This window comes from Diabrotica undecimpunctata, chromosome 3, assembly GCF_040954645.1.
Source record: "Diabrotica undecimpunctata isolate CICGRU chromosome 3, icDiaUnde3, whole genome shotgun sequence".
Lineage (NCBI taxonomy): Eukaryota > Metazoa > Arthropoda > Insecta > Coleoptera > Chrysomelidae > Diabrotica > Diabrotica undecimpunctata.
The window spans coordinates 92,675,205-92,700,926 of NC_092805.1; the positions used below are offsets into that span (position 1 = coordinate 92,675,205).

Consider the following 25,722-nt stretch of genomic DNA (forward strand, 5'->3'; position numbering starts at 1 on the left):
TGCGATTGAAATGTCTGAAAATTCGATTGCCTTTGGCATCCATTAGCATTTAGGACGGAAGTTAAGAATTCTCCATTTTCGTCTACATTGACTAATGCATGAGGTAATCTAACTTTTTCTATTTCTTGAGCTGATAATATGGCATCTGTATTTGATAAGTTGCATTTTAGTCTGCATATTTGTTCAGTCCGGCTGTCAATGGTAATTCTGTTTTTTCCTTTTATTCGTTTTCTCTCCGGTCTTTCAAGATTTTTGTCTTGATCTCGGTTTTTTACGACAGTGTATTTTTCATTTATAGGGTTTTGGTATTTTAAATTTGATTCCTGTTTAGAATCTGATTTAATTTTTATTTTAGGTTCGTTTTGTCTTGTTTCTGTAGGGTGTGTCGGTGATTTGTCTTTAGGAGGTGTGTTTGTCTCGTGTCCTACTTTGCGAAGGTTGAGAGTTTTAAAATTTATATGCAACTGTCGGGATTTGAGATCTATTACACATTCATAATGATCTAGAAAGTCTAGGCCTATTATGCCATCGAAATCAATGTCTAAATTGAAAATAAAGACTTTGTGAGGATTATCGTTAGTGAAGGGAATCAGGACAGATTCTGTTATTAACAATTTTTGATCGGTTATACCTTGAATAGTAACGTTTTCAGGAAATCAATTGCTGAAATGATAATTGCGTGCTGTGTTTTCTTTGAAAACAGTGATTCCAGCAGCTGTGTCGATTAAACGTTTAAAAGTGTTGGTAGCATCGTTAATGTAATATAAATTTTTGGAACTCATTGTATGAAATGGGGTTACAGGAATGTCTGGAATGAAAGTTGAGTGCTTGGATTTGTTCTTGGATATTCGTAATATCCGTTGAGTGGTTCATATGATTGGGAGGATGATTTTGGTTCTAAAGTGAAAGAAAATGCTGATAATTTTCTGTTTCCAGTGTGTTATTGGTTTCGTAAAAGTTATCAGTTTGTGGATTATTTTCTGTATAATAATCTGTTTCACAGTTTTCATACTTATCGGTATTATAATAATTGTCTGTATAGTAATCGTCTGTATAATAGTTAGTCGTCATTTCATCATGGCATTCGTTTAAAACATATGCCCTTTGGAAGTTTGGGTTTCTTTGAATAACAGATAGACGATTTTGATTTTGATTTTGAGATGAAAAGGAAGGTCTCTGTTGGTTGAAATTTAGATTGTTGGAGGAATATTGATTCCTATTAAGGTTCTGATTGTTTTGATAGTTGTTAGGTCCATTATTATATTGGTTTTGGTAACTGTGTGGCCTAAAAAAAGTTTGGTTTGGCTGTACAAAACGTGAAGAACGGCATTCAGTACTTAGATGACCGACCAATGCAGCACAATTTGTACATTTTGTAAACTGAGATGAGGGTCTTCTCATTGGTTGAGAGGGTTTAGGAATAGTTGATCTAGAATTAGATTTTTGTTCTTCAAAATATGACAATTGAAGTTCGCGTCGAATACGATTGCTTGCTTCAATGAGACCTTTTGGATTACTAGCCCTAATAATTAGTCCTAGACGGAGTTCTAAACCAGTTAAAAGTGTGTTTAGGGCCATGGTATCGATTAAGTCACATTGGTCGGTTTTTTGATCTGGGGATAAATTTGCTATTTGGATCGAAGCGTGTATTTTTGCATTCAGAACTTGTAAGCGGGTAAAGAAAGTTAGAGGAGATTCGTTAGATAGTTGTTGTCTTAGTCTTTGTAAGTCTTGTATTAAGGAGTTCAGGTCTCTACTGTCTCCGAAATGTAGATTTAGTAATTGTTTTATTTCTGTATAAGAAAGTGGTTTTCTAGAATTAATAAGCTATGCAGCTTTACCTTTGAGTTTATTTTTTACGTGAATCGTTAATAGAACGCGCTGATCGCTTGTGGCCATCTTAAAAGCACAGTCGCACACATCTAAAAATGTAGAAAGAGAAATCGGATCGCCTTCAAATTCTGGGATAAGGGAAAATATTTCCGAAAGCTTAGATGGTTCGATTTCTTGTTGAGTTTGAGAACGTGTCTCGGGCATTTTTCAAGATATTTTTAAACGAAAATGAAAAATAGAAGCATGGAAAATATAAAATGTATCAGTATATAAGGGAGAAAAAAAATGTGGTGGTATATAAAGGGCAAAAATGTATCAATATAAAAATATCAAATAATATATCAATAAAAATGTATCAAATATATCAAATAAAAATATATCAAGAGAAAATATACCAAAAATATAGCAAGTAAAAAAAAATATGTCAATAAAATATCAGTATAAAATAGATTGAAAGAAATATGTCAAATATTAGATAATCAACTTGTATTTTTTTTATATATCTTGATTAATTGACTTGCAGTATAGTCAATTTCGTAAATTATTATAACAAAATTATTAACGAGATGATTCAAAATCCACTTACATAAACAAGAACATCGGGACGCCTTGTTCTCTTTGCTCAGCTACCAGGGGCTTCACTAGGTGTTCCTTCCATAGATTACAGGAGTGAGGTTGTTCGGAGATGCTTTCTTCTTTAAGGGTCGTCTTGTTCTCTCTGCTCGGCTACCATTGACTTCACTAGGTGTTCCTTCCGTAAATCACAGGAGTGGGGACTTTCGTAGATTCTTTGTTCCATTAAGGGATGAGAATCCGCCGCTTCCAGTGAGTATACACGTGTTCTAGCAACGTTAACCGGATCCTACTGACTTCGAAAATTGTTAGATCACTAATCACGTATTTGACTTTTTAAAAAAGAACTTTATTTGTTACACATTAAATAGTATAAAATTAAATTAATTTAAAATGACTACAATAACTGGACTGGTCGAAGTTGCAGCTAAGAGTGATTACGGCATCTGAAAATGGTAATTTATAGGTTTGGTATGAAGTGCTGAATCGCTCTTCCCATGAATATTGGCCAACGGTTCGTACAAAGTTCTTCTACTGCGTGCTCAGCGGTTTCTATGGGAATGAGACGATGAAATTGAAGTCGGCGAACTTACGCTAGTTCAAGGTTAATATTTCCTCATATAACATATGTATATATATATATATATATATAATATATATATATATATATATATATATATATATATTATATATATATATATATATATATATATATATATATATATATATATATATATATATATATATATCCCAGTCCAATATGCTTAGTTTTCTTACATCGGTTTTAACCGGTGTTTTTTTTCGGTCGATTGCAATCAAGTTTTAAAAAATTAAGTTAAGGCATAGTTAAGGCTTTTACAAATCTTGTCTAGTTTTTATAGACCCGTAGGTGGGTATTGAATTTTTTTTTAAAGACCTCATAACTTTTTTGGGGATGGCAGCAACTTCAATCTTTTTTTATTTTGTGTATTTGGTCAAAAACTATGTCTTTTATTTTTTTTGGATTTTCTACGTAAGGTGATCCATCCCCAAATTGTTTGGGGTTCTGGGGGAGTTTCTCAATTTTATAAACTTCAAAATATATCAAATCCCCTAAAAAACCCCCAAAAAAGTTTTTTGGATTTTTGAAGATGACGCACCATACCAATCCGATAGAAAATCTTGTATGTATACCTATAAGAATGTCCGTTTATTTGCGGTCCGTTCTCCGTTGATAAATACGGATATCTACTTTATTCTATTCTTCTTTGTTGGTTGCTTACTTTTTCAATTCTTTATTTTTTGTTTCTAACATCTTGTATAACTGCGTCCTATCACCTTCTTCTTAATCTCCCTTTTTCTTTTTATATACTTTTAATGTTATTAGTTCTTGTATTACTATTAGTCTTGACGTAATTGTTATACTTATTTTTGGTTTCTTGTATAGACTTTAAACTTGTTAATTTGTTATAAACCTCATTAAAACTGTTCAAACAGTCTGATATATTACTAATACAAGCATGTCCGATATAATACTATCATATTCCGAAGTATTTCTTGTTATGTTAAATAATTGTTATGCTAAATATTTACACTATATTTAGGAAAAATTAAAGTATTATTATTTTTATTAAAAAACGTTTTTAGGATTTTTTTAAAGCATTCAACAGAGAAAAAAAAATGCTGCAATTTTTTGGTATCTACCCAACTAAAGCTCCGAAGCATGTATTGCATTTTCTTCTATTATTAGTAATCTATGGTATTAATATATTGAATTTAATCTTAGTGCTGATGTTATTGATAGTCAAAGATCTGTCAAATTTTGTACAATCAGCTCATTTCGCAATAATCGTAGTTACATCCATGAGTAAAGCATCTCTATTTGCTGGAGGTCAGAAACAGTTTAAAGAGATTGAAGATCATATCACAGCAGCTCAAGCTATTATTATTCCAGAGGAAATTATGGGCTACGTTATTAAAGAAGAAAAGTCAAGGAATAGGTTGTATGTCCCACAGAGGTAAGCTATTAAGATATTCGTTTTTTTACTTTAAGCTTATATAGATCAATGATGAATAGGAAAATTCATATCAAAACAAATAAAAAAATGTACGAAAATACAATACAAATGTCGGTTTGTTTATTTTACTTGTGTTGTAATTTGTCTCCTCTCTACAACACAAGTAGTGGGTCAGACGTTGGAACTGGTAAACTTGGATTAAAAAATTTTTCGTCGAAACAATTTTTTAAGTCGAAGTGACCAAATGAAGGGCCAAATGACAACCTGTGCGAGAAGGCGTATCAAGGGATAAACGGGCAAGACAAAAAAATCGTTTTATTCGAGCTAAGATGTATTAAAAATAAATAGAATATATTTTCTTGTTTTATTAAGGAAGTTCAAAAAAAAGAAAATCACCAGGAGAGGACAGAATACCGAACGAACTCCTAACGTACGGAGGACCAGATCTGACCAAACAACTATTAAAACTAATCCTAAAAATTTTAGAACAAAACAGAATTCCTCAAGAATGGAGATCTTCTTCTTCTTCTTCTTCGTGCGACTAGGATTACTTCTGTTTGTCTGCCTCTTATTTTGTTTTAGTCGGTGTTGACTGTTATCTTTCCATATTTTTGGCGGCCTTCCAACGGGTTTTCTGCTATACAGCTTGTTGTTTTTACAGATGTTCGCTAATCTATCTGGTCCCATTCAGTCTACATGTTCGTTCTAGTTTTTTTTTCTTGTTTTCATCCACCTGTTAATATTTTGAATTTTGCATTGTTCGCGTATACTTCTCTTGGTTTGTCTGTCTCTTAATAATATGCCCACTATGGATCTTAATACTTTCATGTCGATATTGTTGATTTGTTGTTTCGTCTTTCTTGTATCGGTCCTTGTCTCCGCTGCATATGTTAGGATTGGTCTTACTGTTATCTTGTATACTTTCATTTTGCTTTCCGTGGTCAGATATTTGTTTCTCCATATGGTTTCTCGGAGGCAACCACTTATTCTTGCCGCTTTTAATGCTTGCCTTGTGGTCTCTGTTCTTATATCCCTGTCACTAGTGACCTCTACTTCGAGGTAATTGAATTTCATTACTTGTTCTACAATTTTGTCGTTTATTTCTAGTTTGCATCTACGCGGCTCTTTACTGATCACTATACATTTAGTTTTTTCTACTGATATTCTCATATTAAGTTTGTTAGCTGTGATATTGAAGGTGTGGAGCTGCCTTTGTAGGTCATCTTCATTATCAGCAATTAGTACTGCATCATCGGCATAGCATAGTATCGTCATTTTATGCACTTCCATGTGGTATCCGTGTCGTTTTCTTACTTCGTGAATTATTTGATTCATCACCATATTGAATAACAATGGGCTGAGCTAGGTTATAGCTCTTTAGCTTTTCTGTTAGCCTGTTTCTATGGAATGGAGATCAAGCATCCTAATACCTCTCTTCAAAAAGGGAAACCAGTCGGACCCGGAAAATTACAGAGAAATTATTTTATTAAACACAACACTAAAATTAACAACCAATGTGATAACAATTATACTGAATGAAATTGTAACACTAGCAGAAGAACAACAAGGTTTCAGTTCAGGAAGATCATGCACCGACGCTATATTTATAATAAGGCAAGTGTTTGCAAGCATTTAAATAGTAATTATAATAAAAAAAAGTAAGAACAAAAAAAGGATACCAAATGGGACAGCTTAAAATAATCTGCTATGCAAACGACGCAATACTACTCTCTCAAAGTGAAGACGATTTACAACGTATGCTGCACCAATTTAATATAACCGCCAGAAAATTTAACATGTTAATTTCCCCAAAAAAGACAAAATCCATGGTTACAACGCAAATTTATTTAGATGTAAATTGGTGCTGGAAGGTCAGATAACAGAACAAGTAATGGAGTTTACATATTTAGGCGTCACATTATCTAGCTACGGAAAGCTCGAAACTGAAGTGGAAGGTCAAGTGAATACAGCAAACGGAGCCGCAGGTTGCCTGGGTGAAACAATATGAAGAAGTAAAAATATCGGGAAAGAAATGAAAAGCAGAATTTACAAAAGAGTCATCAGACCAATAATGACATACGCGACAGAAACACGACCTGACACAGAGAGGACAAAAAGGATGTTTGAAACAGCAAAGATGAAAACACTTAATGGCAACACTATGGGACAGAGCTAGAAGTACAGATCCACGACGTAGATGCAAGGTGGTGAACATCAAGAACTGGGTAAGAAATAGAAGAGTAGAATGGAACGATCATATAAGCCGAATGGCAATAAATAGAGTAGAAAAGACGGCAAGAGACGGTTCCCCAATAGGAAGACGATCAGTAGGAAGATCACGAAAACGATGAAACGACAACTGACTGGAGGCACATTGAAAATTGGTCAGTCATGTGTACATAAAAAAAAGAAAAAGAAGAAAAATAACTTATATGAGGAATTACATTTCCGTTACAAAAAAAATCGACTCTTAATGTTTTTTTTTTTAATTTTTAGTTGCCCTGACGGTGCAGAAAATATTTTCTTATTTCAACCAAATTTAACTAAAATATTAATAGTCCAGCCGTCAGAAATTTGACCCCTAAAAATCATACTAATAAACTGAATTTTGCCAAGAATATTAATTTTAAGTCCCCAAAAATGTTGCAAAAACTTTACCACTTTACAAAAAAATCGATATACCAAGAACCTGTACGTTGTGGAAAAAAATATTTCAAATAAAAAATGTAGCTGAGATGATTTTAAACACAAATGTTAATTAGTATTTTTTCTGTAGAATGAACCGTTCTCTCAGAAATAACGCTTGAAGCGACCGGCGGTTTTAAATGTCAGTTGCCCGCGCGAAATCGGTGTTAAATAAAATTTGTATCAAGTCGACGGTAAAACTTCGATATCTTTTGATCAGACTGTCATATAGACAAAAATCAAAATGCGTTTTAAAAATAACTAGTAGGATTTTTATCTTATTTTACAATTTTCACGGGATGAATAAAATTTATTACTTTATTTGACCAGTCATAGTAAAATTTTAATTTTTAGGGACTATTCTTCAAAACCTATAACATAAAATTTGAATTTTGAGTTGTGACAACAAATATGAGGCATTTGAAAAATGACTAAAAAACGCAGAATTAAAACTTTTACATTTCAAATATCCGCACGTCACGGGAAATACTTCCAAGAAGACTTGAGTGTAATTTGTAACAGAAGATGGATAATTTTAAAAAACGTACTCGCCTAATTGAAAAAGTGCAGTTTTAAATGTTTTAGATCATTTGTAACGAGAAAGTTTACATTCAGCGTTTTTTATGCGTATTTCAAATGGCTCATATTTGTTGCCAAAACTCAAAACTAAAATTCCATATTATAAGTTTTAAAAATTAGGCTCTAGTGATCGAAACTCTACAGTGACCGGTTAATCAAAGGGATAAATTGTATTGACCTCATGAGAATCATAAAAATTAGCAAAAATCGGGCCATGTATATTTACGACACAATACAAAAATTGCATACGAAAGCTGCACTATTTACCTTTAAAACGAATTTTGACTTTTGTTGAAAGGAGACTCGAATCAAAAGAGATCAAATTTTTACCGTCGAGCTGATACAAATTTTAATAAACATTAATTTACGGACATTCAAAATTGATGATCGCTTCAAGCGTTGTTTCTGAGAGAACGGTTCATTCCACACAAAAAATGCAAACGAAAATTTTTCTTCAACATTATCTTAGCTACATTTTTTATTTCAAATATTTTTTATGGCATACAGATTCTTGGTAAAACGATTTTTTCCGTTGTCCCTATCTACGAGAAAGGGGAAAGCCCGAGGGTAAAAGTGGTAAACGTTTTTGCATCTTTTTGGCATCCTAAAATTGACATTCTCATCAAAATTCAGCTTGTCTGTATGATTTTTAGAGGTTCAGTGGCATTTTCGTCTCTGACGACTGGAGTATAAATAGTGTGTTAGGCAACTTTTGTGAGGTACCTATTACATTTTCATTTCAAAATAAATTCTTTTTCGTCTGTATATATTTTTAAAATTATTAATTGTCGTGGAGGGACAGAAGATATTTTCCAATTTCGACCAGATTTTACCAAAATATTAAACAGTGGATTGGGCAACTTTTGTTAGGTATTACTATTCCATCGCAAAAAAAATTGTGCATTTTTTTTAGCCTGTTTCGATGCACTCTAATGCATAGTATCCGAGATACGATTTTTCAAAGTGTGCTACTGACAACATTTTTGGGTCATTTTTCCTATTGCATAGTATCCGAGATACGATTTTTCAAAGTGTGCTACTGACAACATTTTTGGGTCATTTTTCCTATTTTTTCGCCAACATTGTTCTATAACTTTTTTCTACGCAGTTTAGGTATATACAATGGTATATTACCAAGATATAAAAAAATAATCCTATAAAATGATTTACAGTAGAAGGTTCTGGGACTAATTTTAGCAAGATACGGTTCTTTAAAGTTTTCTAATTTTAACAATTTTTGCTATTTATGGCAAAATTCAAAAATTGCGTAGGAAAACTGCACTCTTTACGTTTAAAATCCATTTTAATTTTTGCTGATAGGGCACTCTGTTTAAAAGCCATCGACTTACGATATACTTTTACCGCCGAGTTGATGAGAGGGTCGACACGCACGCCAATTGTACTAACATTCAAAATCGCTGGTCACTTCGAGCGTTGTTTCTGAAAGGACGGTTCATTCTGCACAAAAAGTGTAAACATTCTTCTGCATTAAGGTAAATACAAATCGTTGCAAGCAACACAATTTGATCATATCTTGGTAACCGTTAGAATATTTTACAATAGACTATTTTAAAGTATAGAAAATAAGCTTTCTTTTTTATTTAGTAACGCATATACCTAAATGTACTAGAAAAAAAGTTATAATGAGAAATTTAGTAAAACTAAGCACAAATCGTTAAAAGTAGAAAACTTCGAAGAACCGTATCTTGCTTAAAATTACTCCTAAACCCTTCTACAATAGATTATTTAAAAGATAATTGATTTTTATTTCTATTGTATGAGCACTGCATATACCTAAAACTGCGTAGAAAAAAGTTATAGAACATTGTTTGCGAAAAAATAGAGAAAATATCCAAAAAATGGTGTGAGTGGCGGACTTTGAAAAATCGTCTTTAGAATACTGTACATCTTAAAAAATTCTACTAAACGTAATTTTGGAGAGAAAGTATAGAAATTTATTTTCTGTTAAGCAATGTACATCATCATTCTGGCTTAACAACCCTGCGTGGGTCCTAGCTTCCTCAAGAATTTCTCTCCAGTCGTCCCTATCTATCGCCTTCCTCCGTCAAGCACGTATTCCCATATTCTCATGTCTTCATCGATGTTATCAAGGAACCTTGTTCGGAGTCTTCCTCTTCTGCTCTGACCAATGATCGAGGAGCGTTTTTCTAGCTGGGTTATTTTGTTCCATCCGCATTACATGTCCTATCCACCTCAGACGTCCTATCTTAATATGTTTTACGATATCAGGTTATTGGTATATTCTATAAAGTTCGAAGTTGTATCGCCTTCTCCACACTCCATTGTCATTCACCACTCCATAGATTCGCCATAGTACTTTTCTTTCGAAACATCCTAACATGTTTTCATTATTTTTTGTTAGAGTCCAGGTCTCTGAACCATATGTTAGGACTGGGCGTATTATTACTTTGTAGAGTTTTATTTTTGTTTTTCTCGATATAATTGTGGATTTAAGAAGGAGATTCAGCCCAAAATAACATCTGTTGGCCGTGCAAATTCTGCGGTTTATCTCGGCGGCAGTATTATTTTCAGTGTTAAGGAGCGCTCCCAGGTATACAAATCCGTTCACTGCTTCGATGACGTCGTTTTCTATAACGAGTGGTCGTAGAATTTGTGGTTGCGTACTTATTTTCATATACTTCGTTTTTTTGGTGTTTATTATTAAACTCATTTTTGTAGCTGATTCTTTTAATGCTACATACGCCTTTCGTACAGCGTTTTCCGTTCTCCCAACAATATTGATATCATCAGCATAGGCCAGGATTTGCAATAATTTATAATATATTGAACCAGTGGTTGTGATTTTTGACATACGTATTACTTTTTCCAGAGCCAGGTTGAACAATATACAGGAGAGAAGTTCTTCCTGGCGCAGCTCATTATTTGTTTTAAAAGGTTCAGACAGTTCCTCCTGAATTCGTTTTCTACATTCTACTTTTTCAAGACTTAGTTGTGTTAAATTTACCAACTGATTTGGTATTCCTAACTCTGTCATTACTTTGAACTTTTCTCTTCTATTCACAGAGTCGTAGACTGCTTTGTAGTCTATAAATATGTGATTGATGAGTATCAATACCATATTTCAGTGTTTTTTTTTTCAAAATTTGTTTCAGGGTTGCAATCTGATAAATTGTAGATTTACCACCTCTGAAACCAGCCTGGTATTTTACTACTATCATTTCTGCATACGGTGCCATACGGTGACATAGTAGTGGAAAATATTTTATACGCTGCATTTAGAAGCGTAATTCCTCTGTGGTTAGAGCATTCAAAGATATCTCCTTGTTTGAGTATGGTGCAAAGTATTCCAATATACCATTCGTTGGGGAGGGATTTCTGTGTCCATATTTCTTTTATAAGATGTTGTAATGCCATAATGGTATCATGGCCACCTTCTTTATATAGTTCAGCTGGGAGATTATCTATTCCGGGTGATTTGTTTCTGGCTAGTGTTTTAACTGCATCTTTAACTTCAAGAATCATTGGTGATTCCCATTCCCTCTGGTTTGCTCCCCTTACCTTATCTCTTTCGTCTTCCAGGTTTTCTTCTTCTTCTTCCCTATTAAGTGCCTGGTTAAAGTATTTCACCCATTTACTCAATACATCTTTCCTTGTTGTTAATAGGATTATACCTTTTATAGGTATAGACAAAATATTATACTTGGGTTGTCTATACCTTTACCCCTGTAGAAAAAAGTTATTAGGCAAAAAGGAAAAATCGTGTGTGTTCTTATTTTTTTTTACTTGGTTTTTTGAATATATTTTTGTCAAAAAGAAAATTATTATTGACGTCAAAAGTTAACATTTTACAGAAAATTTTGAACAACTTTTTGTAAAAGTATATGTACGAAAATGTATCCTAGAGCATAAGGACAAATTTACCAATTTTTTAAAAAAGCACTTCTTTAAATGGTAGCACTCTGCGCTTTTTTCTAAATTTGGGAGTCCATTTACCATATGAAACAATAAAACTCTTTTAACGTTGTAGTTCCTTTTAGCCCTTTTTTTAACATAATCAATAGCATATTAGCTAGTCCTCTATCTTTGTTCCCTAATCTTTTCCATTAAGTTTTTCCTTACATATTTTTTGGATATTTCGTCCCCATTTATATTTCGCAGTCGTTTTTATAGATTTTCCAGTTAAACGTTAAGTATTTGATTCTTCCTTTACGTTCCTTTTTGTTTCTCAGCGTTAAATTTTTCATCTTCGTCCGAATGATTCCGGGATTTTTATTTAATCTCTCTTTTTTCTTATAAAATTCAATATGCAAAAAACTAATAATGAAGATTTGAAGAAATAGTAACAAATTTTGGAACTTTACAATCCCAATGATTAAATGTAATAGTATAAAAATTTTTTTTCCAGATTATTGGTAATATCTGGTTTACTCTTTAAACTGATAGTCGTCGTCCTTCTACACAATCAGCGACCTCATGTTATTATTGGTTGGTCACCCTTCGATTTACATAACCTAGTGTACTATTATCCCACTATTATTATCGAAAGTGCAGCATATCTCTCAAACGCATATTGCAACGTAAGCATGGACGTTATGTATTATGTTCTAATAGATATAGCTTGCTGCGAAATGGATATTTTGATGTTTAAGTTGACAAATTTGAATTCTGAATCAGGATATCTAAAAATTAGTGAGGACCTAAAAGAGTGTATAATTTATCATCAAAATATTTTAAGGTAAATACTCTCATACTTGCATAAACAAATTAAATTAAATGTCAGTATTTTATGTTGATCTACTTATGGCTATAATATATATATATATATATATATATATATATATATATATATATATATATATATATATATATATATATATATATATATTCGTAAAAAGTTGAATCTTAATTTTTTTTAGTCCAACGTAAATCTAATATAGCCATCTAAAAAACGCATTGCCACCGAACCTCTAAGTCATACGAACAAGCAGAATTTTTCTGAGAATCCACAAGGAAACTAAGTTCCTGTAGCTGGCTGTATACCATGTATCACAAAATTGTTAAAATCCTTTATAAAAGGTATATAATTAAAAGACATAGCCCGATTGGGTTTTTTAATTATATACCTTTTATAAAGGATTTTAACAATTTTTTTTTCTGAGAATGTTAATTTTGGGCCCCCAAAAAAATATGCAAAAACTTTACTATTCCTACTTCCCGGCTTCATACTAAAACCCTTCCCGCCTCATAGGGGAACAAACGGAAAAAATGGATTTACCAAGAATCTGTTACTTGGTAGAAAAAATATTTTACCTTCCCATTAAACTCAACCCCCTCTTTCTCCAACTGATGGGCTGGGACAGCTCTTAGAGAGCATAGCGTCTTTTTCGTCAGCTTTGCTTGTTACTCTCATCTGGCACTTTCTGTGTGCGCTCTGTGACTGTTTATGATGTCCCGGTCGTTCCACTCTATTCACGCTTGCACCCGGACATGGTTTGTAAAGGCCACCGACCTGCGTGCACGAAATTGTTTTGGGGTAGTGACCTCGTCGTCATTTTCACTCATTGTATACTAACAGAGAGTTACCAGACAAACCCGTAAGAATAACTTCTTTGATCTACACCACCGTTTGGTGGGACCATTCTTCTCTCCATTCGTACTAGAGAGCTTTAATCGCTTTACACCATCTAAAGCGATTTTTACTGTAAAAACACGTTGTGTGCATGTTGCGTTTCTCCAGGTTGAGGTTTTTGTTCAGGGGTTGAGATTCTTGTTTATCTTCTGCTTCGATTTTAATGTCTGTCTCGTGCTCACTTAGTATAAGGTCACTGTCAGAATCAACATCGCCAAAATCACCGTCATTTTCTTTTTCTGCCCATTTTATCAAAGCCTCCTCAAAATTTCTGTAGTCAAATTTTAGCTTCTTCGAGGGCACAGCCATATTTTTCTTTGTAGATCTATTAACTGTTAAAAAATTAAACAAAACTTAGAAATCACATCATATGATAAATTAAAAAATGTTACTTTACTACAGACGTGAGATCTGGGAGACGCAAATATTTTATAACTCAATAAAAACTAGACCAGTTCAAGGCATTGGATATTTCGTTAGCAGTCATTATACACGTTAAGACGAAACTAGATTTGGGTTCGAACAGTTAGCGTGCACGATTTGTAAAAAATTTAGAATCCGAAAACCGAATATGTCTGACAATCTCACGCCTGTCATTGCGAGTTAAGTTTTCTTTTCTATGCACTCTTTCCTTTAGTCGTCAGAGATGAAAATGTAGCAACCTCTAAAAATCACACGAACAAGCTGAATTTTGTTGAAAATGTCAATTTTGGAATGCAAAAAGGTTTGCCACTCCTACCTTCGGGGTTGCCCATAACACCCCCCTCGTAAGGGCGGAAAGCGGCAAGACCATTCATTTACCAAGAATCTGAACGCCGTTGAAAAAAAGTTTTAAATAATTTTGAACAAAAATGTTTATTGGCACTTTTTATTTTGAATGAACAGTTCACACAAACAAGTTACCCCCGCGAAATCAATTTTTTAAATAAAATTTGTATCAACTCGGCGGTAAAAATTCGACATCTATAGCAAGCAATTTGGATTTTGTCGAAATAGTCAGCTCGTTCGTATGATTTTAAGAGGTCACTTTGACGACTGGACTAATTATTTTTTATAAAATTTTGTAAAATCGAATATTTTAATCAAGATTTTTCGAACAATAATATGGTTTATTTTTTAGTTTTATAAAAGTTATTCAGAAACTGTACTCTAGAATTATATTTACGCAGTGCATTGGAAGCATGCTAATAATTAGTTATTTAGGATTCCAACTAGCTGCTACGGTAAGTATGATACTTAGATATAATAACGTAAATACCTTCATGTTTCAAGGAATTATTATTTTTTAAATAATTCATTTATTCTACCGCAAATTACGACTGCAGTATTTATTATCCATACAAGTCATTTTACTTTATAAATTACAAGTTGTATAAATTACAATGTCGTCTAATCATATATATATATATATATATATATATATATATATATATATATATATATATATATATATATATATATATATATATATATATATATATATGTATATATATATATATATATATATATATATATATATATGTATATATATATATATATATATATATATGTATGTATATATATATATATATATATATATATATATATATATATATATATATATATATATATATATATATATATCTAGCGGTTAATGTGGGCCCCGTACTAAAACGGTATTATACTAACTCCAGGCGAATATACACCGTGTATATTATTATCTGGGTAGCGCTGTATGTGGACTCCGACCAACACGTCGGATTAAGTGGACTCCGTAATAGGTTGAAACACTTTTGGGATCCGTATACATTTCTTTGCGTACACAACTAAACTCCTCCGATGTTGCCAATAATTTGATTAGTCGTAGATTTTTAAATTTTACAGCAGGTACGTTTTGGAACTTGAAATTTATTTAAATATCAATCAATTTAGTCATCCCGAAATTTCACAAATACTTGGTTAATGTAGTTAAATATTTTATGTTGGTAATTTATATTACTTGCTTTAATTATTTTTAAACTTAAGTTAGTGTCTGTTATAAGCTTGGAAAAGGCAAGTGTCCATTTTTATTTATTAGTATTTTTTTAATGCATTGACACTGAAAAATTTATTATATAAATGTACGTTCCGATGTTTCGATTGCTACGTTTTTTGATGTACAATATTTGTTTCATAAAGTAGTAAAATTTAAATTATAATAAATTATAAATCAATCTTAAAATTATAAATTTTTACTGTCTAATTTCAATATTTCGATTTTTAAATGTAGGAAATTCAATATCTTACTATAATACTTTAGATACACATATATTATACATGGCATAACACCTAATAATTTCGCTTTTAACTATAAATGTATCGTATAACGTAACGTAGCAATCAGTAGTGAGTCATTACTCAGATAAAATATTTCGGTGACTTTATGGTAATTTGATTCTAGCCAACATATCTATTACAATTATTACATAATATAATATGTTCGGTCTTATTGTTTTAAAAAACATTCATGTTTTAAAATAGGTCTGAAGTGAATTATGCTTTGTATTTCTTTAGTGACATTATTATTAACCGTGATTATTAATCTAAGATATTTAAAGTGTTCCATACTTTCGAAATTATAGTTGTTGACTTTAATATTTTATCTATATGAATTGAATTGCTTTCTTCTGTTGATTCGCTTGTATTTGGTTTTTATTTTGTTGATTTTAAGTGAAACATTTTTCGTGTTCTCTTCACTTTGTTGAAGACGTCGTTTGCGGACGGGAGAGAGTTTCTTATAAGCTCAATATCATAAGCAGATGCTAAGACTACTTTGTACCTTGAGCCATTAATGAATTGCATTTTAAATAGACGTTATTTCTATTTTAGTATGCTGTTGACTAGGACTACCTACCGACCCATCATATTTATCAACACATGCCTGTACAACCAACTGCTATCCAACCTACAATCAATCAATCAATACTTATCTGTTGGGAACTATCAAATCCATTACATGTAGTCAAACGAACTAGGCTTAATAAAAGTTATCTTAGGAAAGGCACCTCAGAAATATTGACATATATTTTTAAAACGTTATTTACGTGGCTAAGTTTTCAATAGGAATGAGGAGACAAAAAGCAGAAAAGCCAATAGAACCTTGTTGCGTTCTGACTATACTATGACGATGACCTTTACAATATAAACAATACTTGAGACAACTGTTTGTCTCAATTTGGTCATTCAGAATTATGTCTGTAGTTTTTAATTTGCTAATTTCCATAGATTCTAATTTCCATAGAATCTAAAGATATCTTTAAGGCCTTTATTTTAAATATACTTTTTTAGTAATGCAAATACGTAAATAGAACCTGGAATATACATGTAACCTTTAATCTCTGGGATAAATCCATCTCCTGAACAATGGCGCCGATATATTTAGTTAAAATTCTGTGCACTTATTTTAACCGTTCATGTCCTTATCATTCATATATGAGTTGTAACCGATATTATAAACTCATTTACTTTTCACAAAGAGACTCCATATTAACTATAGTTATTACTATACAAATCTGATTCGAAATATCGTCGAGTATGTAAAATTATTTTTAATAAAAAGTTAATTAGCCATTTCTTATGGGGTTCAAAAGAGAAGCCTTTACGAAAATTTGAGTACAAATAAGACCACCGTAATCAGTTGTACCCTGGGTAATAAATAATTAATTATTCGGCTAATCAGAATCACCCGTTCAATATGATTTTTGTCAAATCGGTCCTTTTTAGGATCAATTATTCTAATTATGTCTATAAATATTAAGGGCATATCTAGAGATAAAGACACTTTACTTTACTTAACCTTATCAGACATATGCGCTTAGCACAAATGTGACGTATTTCTAGTGCAGAAAATACATAGAGGGCAAAAAATAGTGTATTTGGTATTAAGCTGATCGCTGAAAATCACATAATAAATGTGAAAGTGCTATCTCTGCCGGCAAAGAAGCAAAGAAAAACTTAAAATGAGGGAGGACAAAACCAGTCAGCTGAAGGAACCTTTTAACGATGTTGAGCTTGGATCCACTATCTACGTATATAATAAAGAATAGTACGGCACTGACTGAAGATCTGAGCACAAAGCTTATTATAAAATTTTGACCAAAAATACAACAGTTACTGATATCCAAAGTCTGCAGACAAACAAAGCAAAGACAAAGTTGTTGCCTTGCTTAAACCTGACAAAACCTCCAACGACCACAAAAGCTATTGGTCAATATATTTATTTTGCTTTACAAAATACTCCTCAAGAGGTAAAACAGAAGAAAAACTCAAATTAAAAGACAAAAGGTGCTACAGACAGGAAAAATCATGTACGTCACAAATACTAAATCTTGCCCAACACAGCAAAGATGGGTACGAAAGATATCAGTTATGAGGAGTGGTATTTGTCAATCTAAGCAGCAATTTGCAGCTTACGACACCTTAAATAAGAGGGCATTTTTTCAAAATCTATATGATATCTCCTTAGGTAATAAACTGACTTGTTTTACTAGGGTATGCCTACACAACAGAAGATTTTTGGTATTTCTCAATGGTAAGAATAGCAGATGGAGCACAACCAAAAACTTTTGTTGCTGAAGTGGAGAAAAATCTAAATCATGCTTTAAACACAATAAAAATAGACTATAAATCGTTTTTAAGCCAAACTCCGGAAAAACCCGCTATAAATATCTTGAAGATAGTTTGTATTACACTTAGTCATTCACAGAACTTTGTTTAAAACTAAAAGGCACACTGAGGACCAGAAGTATTATTTTCCGCAAACTTGTCAGCTAAAAATGAGAAGCACATCCTTCCACCCTTAAAACGTAAACGCTTGCATTCTATGCTTCTGCTGCTGAATATACCTTGCCAGTATGAATGACACCAACACATACTTAACTCGTAGATTTAGCTATAAATTAGTCATCCAAATTCAGCGGATATTAAGACTCACATCCATACATAAGCTCTAGAATATCGTAGCTACCAAGACACCTAATATTCGAAGATAAGTAGCTAAGGAACGAAAGAAACAAAATCTAGATTCGCAACATGTACTCCACGAATACAAGCACATTTTATGACTAAAATCGAGAAAAAACTGGTCAGATCAACACGTGTGTAAGATATACAAAAAAAAAGCTAATCCTCGTCATCTGAACCCTCGGGAGGACTCTTGCCTGCAAACACCGGTTAACTTGTGTGAATGTGGGGTGGTAAAAGATTCTTCACACCTTCTTAGTTGACTTTGCCATTTAAATTGCTCTTTTCTGAAGGGACAAGGTTTAATTATTTAAACTGAACATGTAGAGTACAGTCAGTAAGCTAATGCTTATAAAAATCATTGCAAATTGGACACTAACTCCACTTATATTGATTAGATATTACCCCTAAATTACCTTACTTACTTACCTGAAGTATGTAATATTGGTAAAGTGATATATTCTGGCTAGATAAATTAAGCATTCTCTCATTTTTTGCGGACTACTATCCATTTTTACACAAAAATATCTATTTTAGCACTTAAATATTTATTTTAAGATAACCTATCCAGAATTATATGTAGTATACAAACAAAACCAGAAATAAAATAATAAAGAAGCTACAAGATATCGTAAAACAATAGATGGATGAAATAAATCAAGTTCATATTAATCGGATTCTTAAATAAAACGTATAAAGACATACTGACGTTAACAAAATGCATTAGGAAATTTTCGCATATGAAAAAAACATCCAACTTGGTAACGAAATCCTTTTGTATCTATAAAGCTATTTTTAGAAAAGCTCGTACCTACCAAAAACAGGTATTTGGTAGTAGACATATCTATTACATACTGTAATGCGTATGAACGATAACAAAAATAAAGACTAAGGAGTCCGTATGAACCGTTTAGAATATACGCTGAAAATATACGACTTAATCGCATAGTTGCCAAACTATCAGAGCTTACTTAAACCGATATACTTATGGTTCCAATATACAGTGAAAAAGACCTGAACGACCCCTATAATATATACAAGTGAACTAAGCGATATACATTTATGATACAGGGGTACTTATGGACTCTACAAAATTTTTAAAAATTATGAAACTATACATGTTAACGAATCGACACAGCCAATATTATGGAATGGTCATGTGAGCTCCGTATATCGGTGTCCACTTCACCGCGGAGCTCACTTGAACCTTAATTTTAACATGGGCGGAGTTTACTTTATGCCGTAGATTATATATATATATATATATATATATATATATATATATATATATATATTGAGATGATATTAAATATAGGAGAAAGAAAAATAGTGATTAAAAATAATTTATAAGTTATATACTAGATAATATTAGATATAAAAAGCATTTATATGAGGACATTCTTAAGAAATTAACATAATAATAAATTTAAAAAGTGTTTAAGTTGCAATGTATTTGGTTATTTTAATAATTATAATATTGTAAATATATTTGAGTGAGCCATCTTTGTAGGTAACCAAGTATACACTTAAGTGAATTGGATAGTAGAAACTTTTATATAGAATTATGGATTAAAAAATAGTGTCATTTATTAATTTAAAATGTGTAATTTATATATAAATTTGTATTCTGATCTGAAAAGCCTAAATTTCCATAAAATTCTCGATAAAATTTTAGTTATAATAGTAGTTTTCTAGATAGCATAAAAAGAATTATCTAGAAAGACGTCAATAGACAGAATTTAACCTTTGTTCGCACTACAGTCTTCGCGAACATGGTTATGTCTATGAAATAGAAAGATTCGAACAGATATTTTTTCAAGAACATTCGTGAACAAAAAAAAATGATATAAATATGATGTGATTTGGATTCAAGATAGTCAGTTGGGGAGATTTTCAAGATAGTAAAGTCAGTATGAAGTCCGTATAAAGTTAGTCGGTCATATTTTCAATATAGTGAAGTCAGTTGTTCAGTAATTTTAAGATAGTAAGGACAGAAAGTCAGTCAGTTAGTCAGATTTTCAAGATAGTCAGTCAGAAGGTCCAGATGTTCAATATAGTAAGTTCAATGAAGATTAAAAAACAGAACAAAGAGAATATTATTGAAGATTAAAAATTATGTTATGTATATTGTAATTGGAGATATATTTATTGGAGTTACTATTTGGTGATTGGAAGAAAAAAAAAAGATTATTAGAAAGAAGAATAAATAGTAAAAAGAAAGAACAATATTTTACTGATTTTTAAATACTATTAAGAAGAAAAATATTCTAAAATGGTGGAAGCTGATAATTAAAACATTGTGGAGTATTTGGCAAGGCAAGTTTACAAAAGAAAGATAACCGAGGCTGACAACGAAGACATTGAGTGGTGATTAAAATCTTTATTGTGGAAAACACTTTCATTTAGGCATTCAGTGACAGAAAAGGTACCAAATTTTGTTAATATAATTTATTTAGTTTCATAAGAATTTCAAGTTAAAGATAGTTTGTTTTAAATTTACATTGTCTATATAATTTATTTAGTGTCATAAAAATTTCAATTTAAAGATAGTTTGTTTTAAATTTACATTGTCTATATTAGATGATATATGTGTGTTTCATAATTGATATAATAAAGATAATTTCAAAAAGTGCTTACAAACTAATTCTTTGAGAACCGCGATAAAAACCCTATATATATATATATATATATATATATATATATATATATATATATATATATATATATATATATATTATTAAAAAACACTCATTGCTCATTAAAACACTCACAAACAAAACATCATTACAATATATATATATATATATATATATATATATATATATATATATACATATATATAAGAAATACTGGATATTAGTGACTGTGGATATAAACAAACAACCAGTTTATTAGGGCTGCAGTCAGAATAAACTTCTGACTGCAGCCCTAATAAATTGGTTGTTTGTATCTATATATATATATATATATATATATATATATATATATATATATATATATATATATATATATATATATATATGTATATGTATATATTTACGTTCATAGGTTCAAGTAAGTGATAGTTTGGCAACTCTGTTATCATGCAGTATTATTCCAACACATAGTTTAAGATGTTAATTTGGGCTCCTTCTTTTTGTTGTCATTGATACGCATTACAGTGTGTAACAGATATTGTATCGTACTAACTACACCTGCTGTTGGTAGGCACGTACTTGATATCTTCTGTATTTTTAAAAATTAAATTTTTTTATCATAATTTTATTATTTTATTCCCGAATTAAATGTTTTTTTGTTTGCGAAAATTTCGTAATGTATTTTGTTAACATGAGTATGTCTTTATACGTTTTATGTGAGAATTACTTTTTTATTAGTTATGTTCTGATCTCATTTGTGTACTACATACGAAATCTGGATAAAAGGTTATCTCAAAACAACAATGATTAAACGCTAAAACAGATATTTGTGTTAAAATGGGTAGTAATGTTCATTGTTTATGCCAAAAAAGAAAGAACTTTCCCAAAATTGCACACTTCTAAATGTTTTATTTCCTATTTAGGGGTAATAAGTATTCAATATAAGTAGAATTAGTGTCAAATTTGCAATGATCTTTATAAACAATAGCTTACTGACTACACTCTACATGTTGAGTCCAAATAATTAAACCTTGTCCCTTTAGAAAAGATCGGTTTGAATTGAAAAGTCAATTGCGTGCAAGAGATAGTGTTCTGTGCAAGCTTTTTCTAGCTTATGACCACTAAGAAGGTGTGATAAATCTTGTACCTCCCCACATTCTCACAGCTTATCGGGGAGGACAAGAACCCTCCAAGCAGAATAAGGAAGATAACTACCAAAAGGAAATTCCTTTTTAGGATTCAGATGGCGAGGAACAGCTTCTTTTTTTTTTGGCATGACAAGTTCTTCTAGTATATCTTACAAATGTGTTGATTTGGTCAGTTTTTCATCGATTTGAGTCGTCATATAATGGGCTGGTATTCGTGGAGTGGATCTTACGAATCTAGACTTTGTTTCTTTCGTTCTATGGCTACTTATCTTCGAATAATAGATACGGTGATAGCTACGATAGGGTACAGCTTATGTATGAATGTAATTTTTAATATAAACGTTTACGTAAACGTAAACTTATAACTAAATCTACGTATCAAGTGTGTGTTGGTATCACCCATACTGGCGAGGTACACTCGGCAGCAGAAGCAAAGAGTGCAAGCGTCTTCGTTTTAAGGGTGGAAGGATGTGCGTCCCATTTTTAGCTGACCAGCTTGCGGAAAATATTATTTCTGGTCCTCAGTTTGCCTTTTACTTTTTAACAATGTTCTGTAAATGACACTGTGCGATATAAACTATCTCCAAGGTATTAATAGGAAGTCCAAAGTTTTTCCGAAGTCTGGCTTAAAATTATTCGTGGTGTATACACTTTAGATTTTTCTCAATTTCAGCAACAAAAGTTTTTGATTGTGCATTAATATTGTGTATATGTAATACAATGTAGGTGTCATTACGCTAATCCAAGCGAGGCCGTTCTTCTGCGTTCTTCATCTGCTATTCTTACCCTTGAATGATACTAAAAAGGGGGATGATACTAAGGGGATGTTATATGGTTTTGGATAAATGTGCTCTGATTTAAGGTGTCGTAAGCGGCATTAAGATTGACAAATACCACCCCTGATACATTTTGTACCCGTCTTCGTTGTGTTGGATAAGATTTAGTATATGTGACGTACATAATCTTCTGTGTCTCTAGCTGCTTGGTCTTTTAATTTCGGTTTTTCTTTTATTATCGGTAAAATTATATTAAGGATTATGTGCAAAAATATTTTAAATAGCTGACAAAATAAAGATATTGGCTGATAGCTTTTGTGGTCGTTGGAGTTTAAGCAAGGCAACAACTTTGGCTTGTATCCAGACTTTAAATTTCTGCATAGTTTGGATACAGCTGTCTATCATCCGGAGAAGCCATTGTTAGTGGCACTTGGAGTTTTTCTTTGTTTCTTTGTCGGCAGAGATAGCACTTCCATATTTACCATGTGGTTTTCAGCGATCGGCTTAATATCAAAAACCCTAGGTTTGGCGTAATTCATTCCTCTATGTGTTTCCTGCATTAGAAATACGTCACATTTGTATTTAGAGAATATGTCTAATAAGATTAAGTAAAGTAAAGTTTATTTATCTCTAGATATGCCCGCAATATTTATAGACATAATTAGAATAGTTGGTCCTAAAAACGACCAATTTGACAAAATCATATAGAACAGGTGATTGAAAAATTAGGCGATTAATTAATTAATCATAACCTAGGGTACGCATGATTTACGGTGGCCTTATTAGCACTTCAATCTTCGTGAAGACTTCTTCTTTGAACCCCAGATGTAGTGGCTAATCTTTTACTTTTCATTAAAAATTTAAATTTTACATACTTACTATTAATTTTTGACGATATTTCGAATCAGATTTGTATATTAATAACTGTAGGTATTAAAGAGTCTCTTTGTGAAACGTAAATAATTTTAGTAATAAGGATAATAAGCAAATCAACAGTTACATTAAGTGTACAAAATTTCAATTACATATATCGGCGCAGGAGATAGGTCTATGTTCAATGTGTTTTTTTTATTTTATTTGACGTTTTAATTTTCAAATAGGAGTTTATTTTTCAAAGAACTATAAAATTGTCACAACAAATTGCTGCATAAAAGTACGAAGCAATATTCTCATGTTATGAGCTTATGCTGCTCTGTTTCTTTTATAGATGTCTCCCTTATTTCTAGTCACAATTCTTTAATTTTTTTATTTTTTAATGCTTAAGCCATTGTCATCCAGGTGCCACCAATCACGCACCTCGATGTGCATCGCCCTTCCTTCTGGAACATATAATTAAATTTAATTGGTTGAGAAATGAAAAGGTTTCATATAAAAGTTAATTTATCTTTAAATATGGGACATTTTCGGATCTCAAGTCAGTGTATGGTGTAGTTTTACCCGTGTAGGGTAGCTCCCTAGAGCACTTTGCTCGAAGGGCTCTACAAACTTTCTAAGACTCTGAAGCTGAGTTTTTTTCTTCTTAGAAAGACTGTGTTTTATTTCCACCACCAATAAAACCATAAAGGCATTGTCTCTTCAAGACAATGCCACAATAAGAGCGTACCGGCTAACTACGCAATATTACACCATATTGCGCAATAGTTAGAACAATTAATAAACATGAAAACTTGCACCAAGATTTTCACATTTTCATACGTTTATTAATTACACCGGAGACGACATGGCGCCCAACCTTTTAACGAACTCTACCACGACTCAGAGATGTCAGAGTTCTCATGCTCCGCGATCGAAAATCGCAAAAGTTCCAACACGACGCCTGCATCAAAACCACTCAAGAAAACAGCGGGGAGAAGCATCGGATGTGAGTACACCAAACTAACACGCCGATATCCACCTTCTGCAGCCCTGAAACCGTCGATGTGCCATATTTCCGACGAGACAGCCTACTTGATGCTAAGTACCTGATGCGATGGATGTCTCCGCAGTAGCCAGTCACTGCCTTCCTACCATTATGTGGTCCTGAGTCACCACGGAGGCTCAGGCAAACTCACCGGCGACATGCAGATGGGAAACGTATAGCTAGAGAGGACGAAGCCGCCGTAGAACGAGCACATCGCCGAGGATGGACCTGCAGATGCTGTCAACAACACCGACCACCGCCTGTGAGTGTTTTTGTGCAGTGCAAGTGCGTGCTAAGCGAGTATACGCGAGTGTAGTGTGTGTTAGAGAACTGTAAGTTAATTTGACAATATGGACATATACATTTTTAATATATTTTATGCATTTTTTCTTTTCTATATGTGAATTGTAAAAAAATTGTTTTTCTTAAGTTTTTTTAATAAAATCAGCTTTTTTTATCAGCCTCAGAGTCTCCAAAGCAGGGGGGATGTCATCCAGGTGCCACCAATCACGCACCTCGATGTGCATCGCCCTAGGTTGAGAAATCAAAAGGTTTCATATAAAGGTTAATTTATCTTTAAATATTAGACATTTTCGGATCTCAAGTCAGTGTATGGTGTAGTTTTATCCGTGTAGGGTAGCTCCCTAAAGCACTTTGCTCGAAGGGCTCTGCAAACTTTCTAAGACTCTGAAGCTGAGTTTTTTTCTTCTTAGAAAGACTGTTTTATTTCCACCACCAATAAAACCATAAAGGCATTGTCTCTTCAAGACAATGCCACAATAAGAGCGTACCGGCTAACTACGCAATATTACACCATATTGCGCAATAGTTAGAACAATTAATAAACATGGAAACTTGCACCAAGATGCTAACACATTTTCATACGTTTATTAATTACACCGGAGACGACACCATTTTTAATATATTTATGGTGAATTTCCTTGGATGACTATGTTTAAGGATAGTGCATTTGATTACATCAAATTGACTTTGATTAGTTTAAT

General features: G+C 32.2%; 1 protein-coding gene across 1 annotated transcript in view; it reads left to right on the top strand.

Moving 5' to 3' along the window:
- The window catches only part of LOC140435958 (odorant receptor 85b-like), a 100,050-nt gene that overhangs the window by 6,881 nt on the left and 67,447 nt on the right, over positions 1–25,722 (top strand). Inside the window, exons 3-5 of the mRNA XM_072524669.1 lie at positions 4,033–4,403; positions 12,055–12,384; positions 14,399–14,501. Coding sequence (XP_072380770.1) covers positions 4,033–4,403; positions 12,055–12,384; positions 14,399–14,501 — 804 coding nt within the window. The remainder of the gene's footprint in view (positions 1–4,032; positions 4,404–12,054; positions 12,385–14,398; positions 14,502–25,722) is intronic.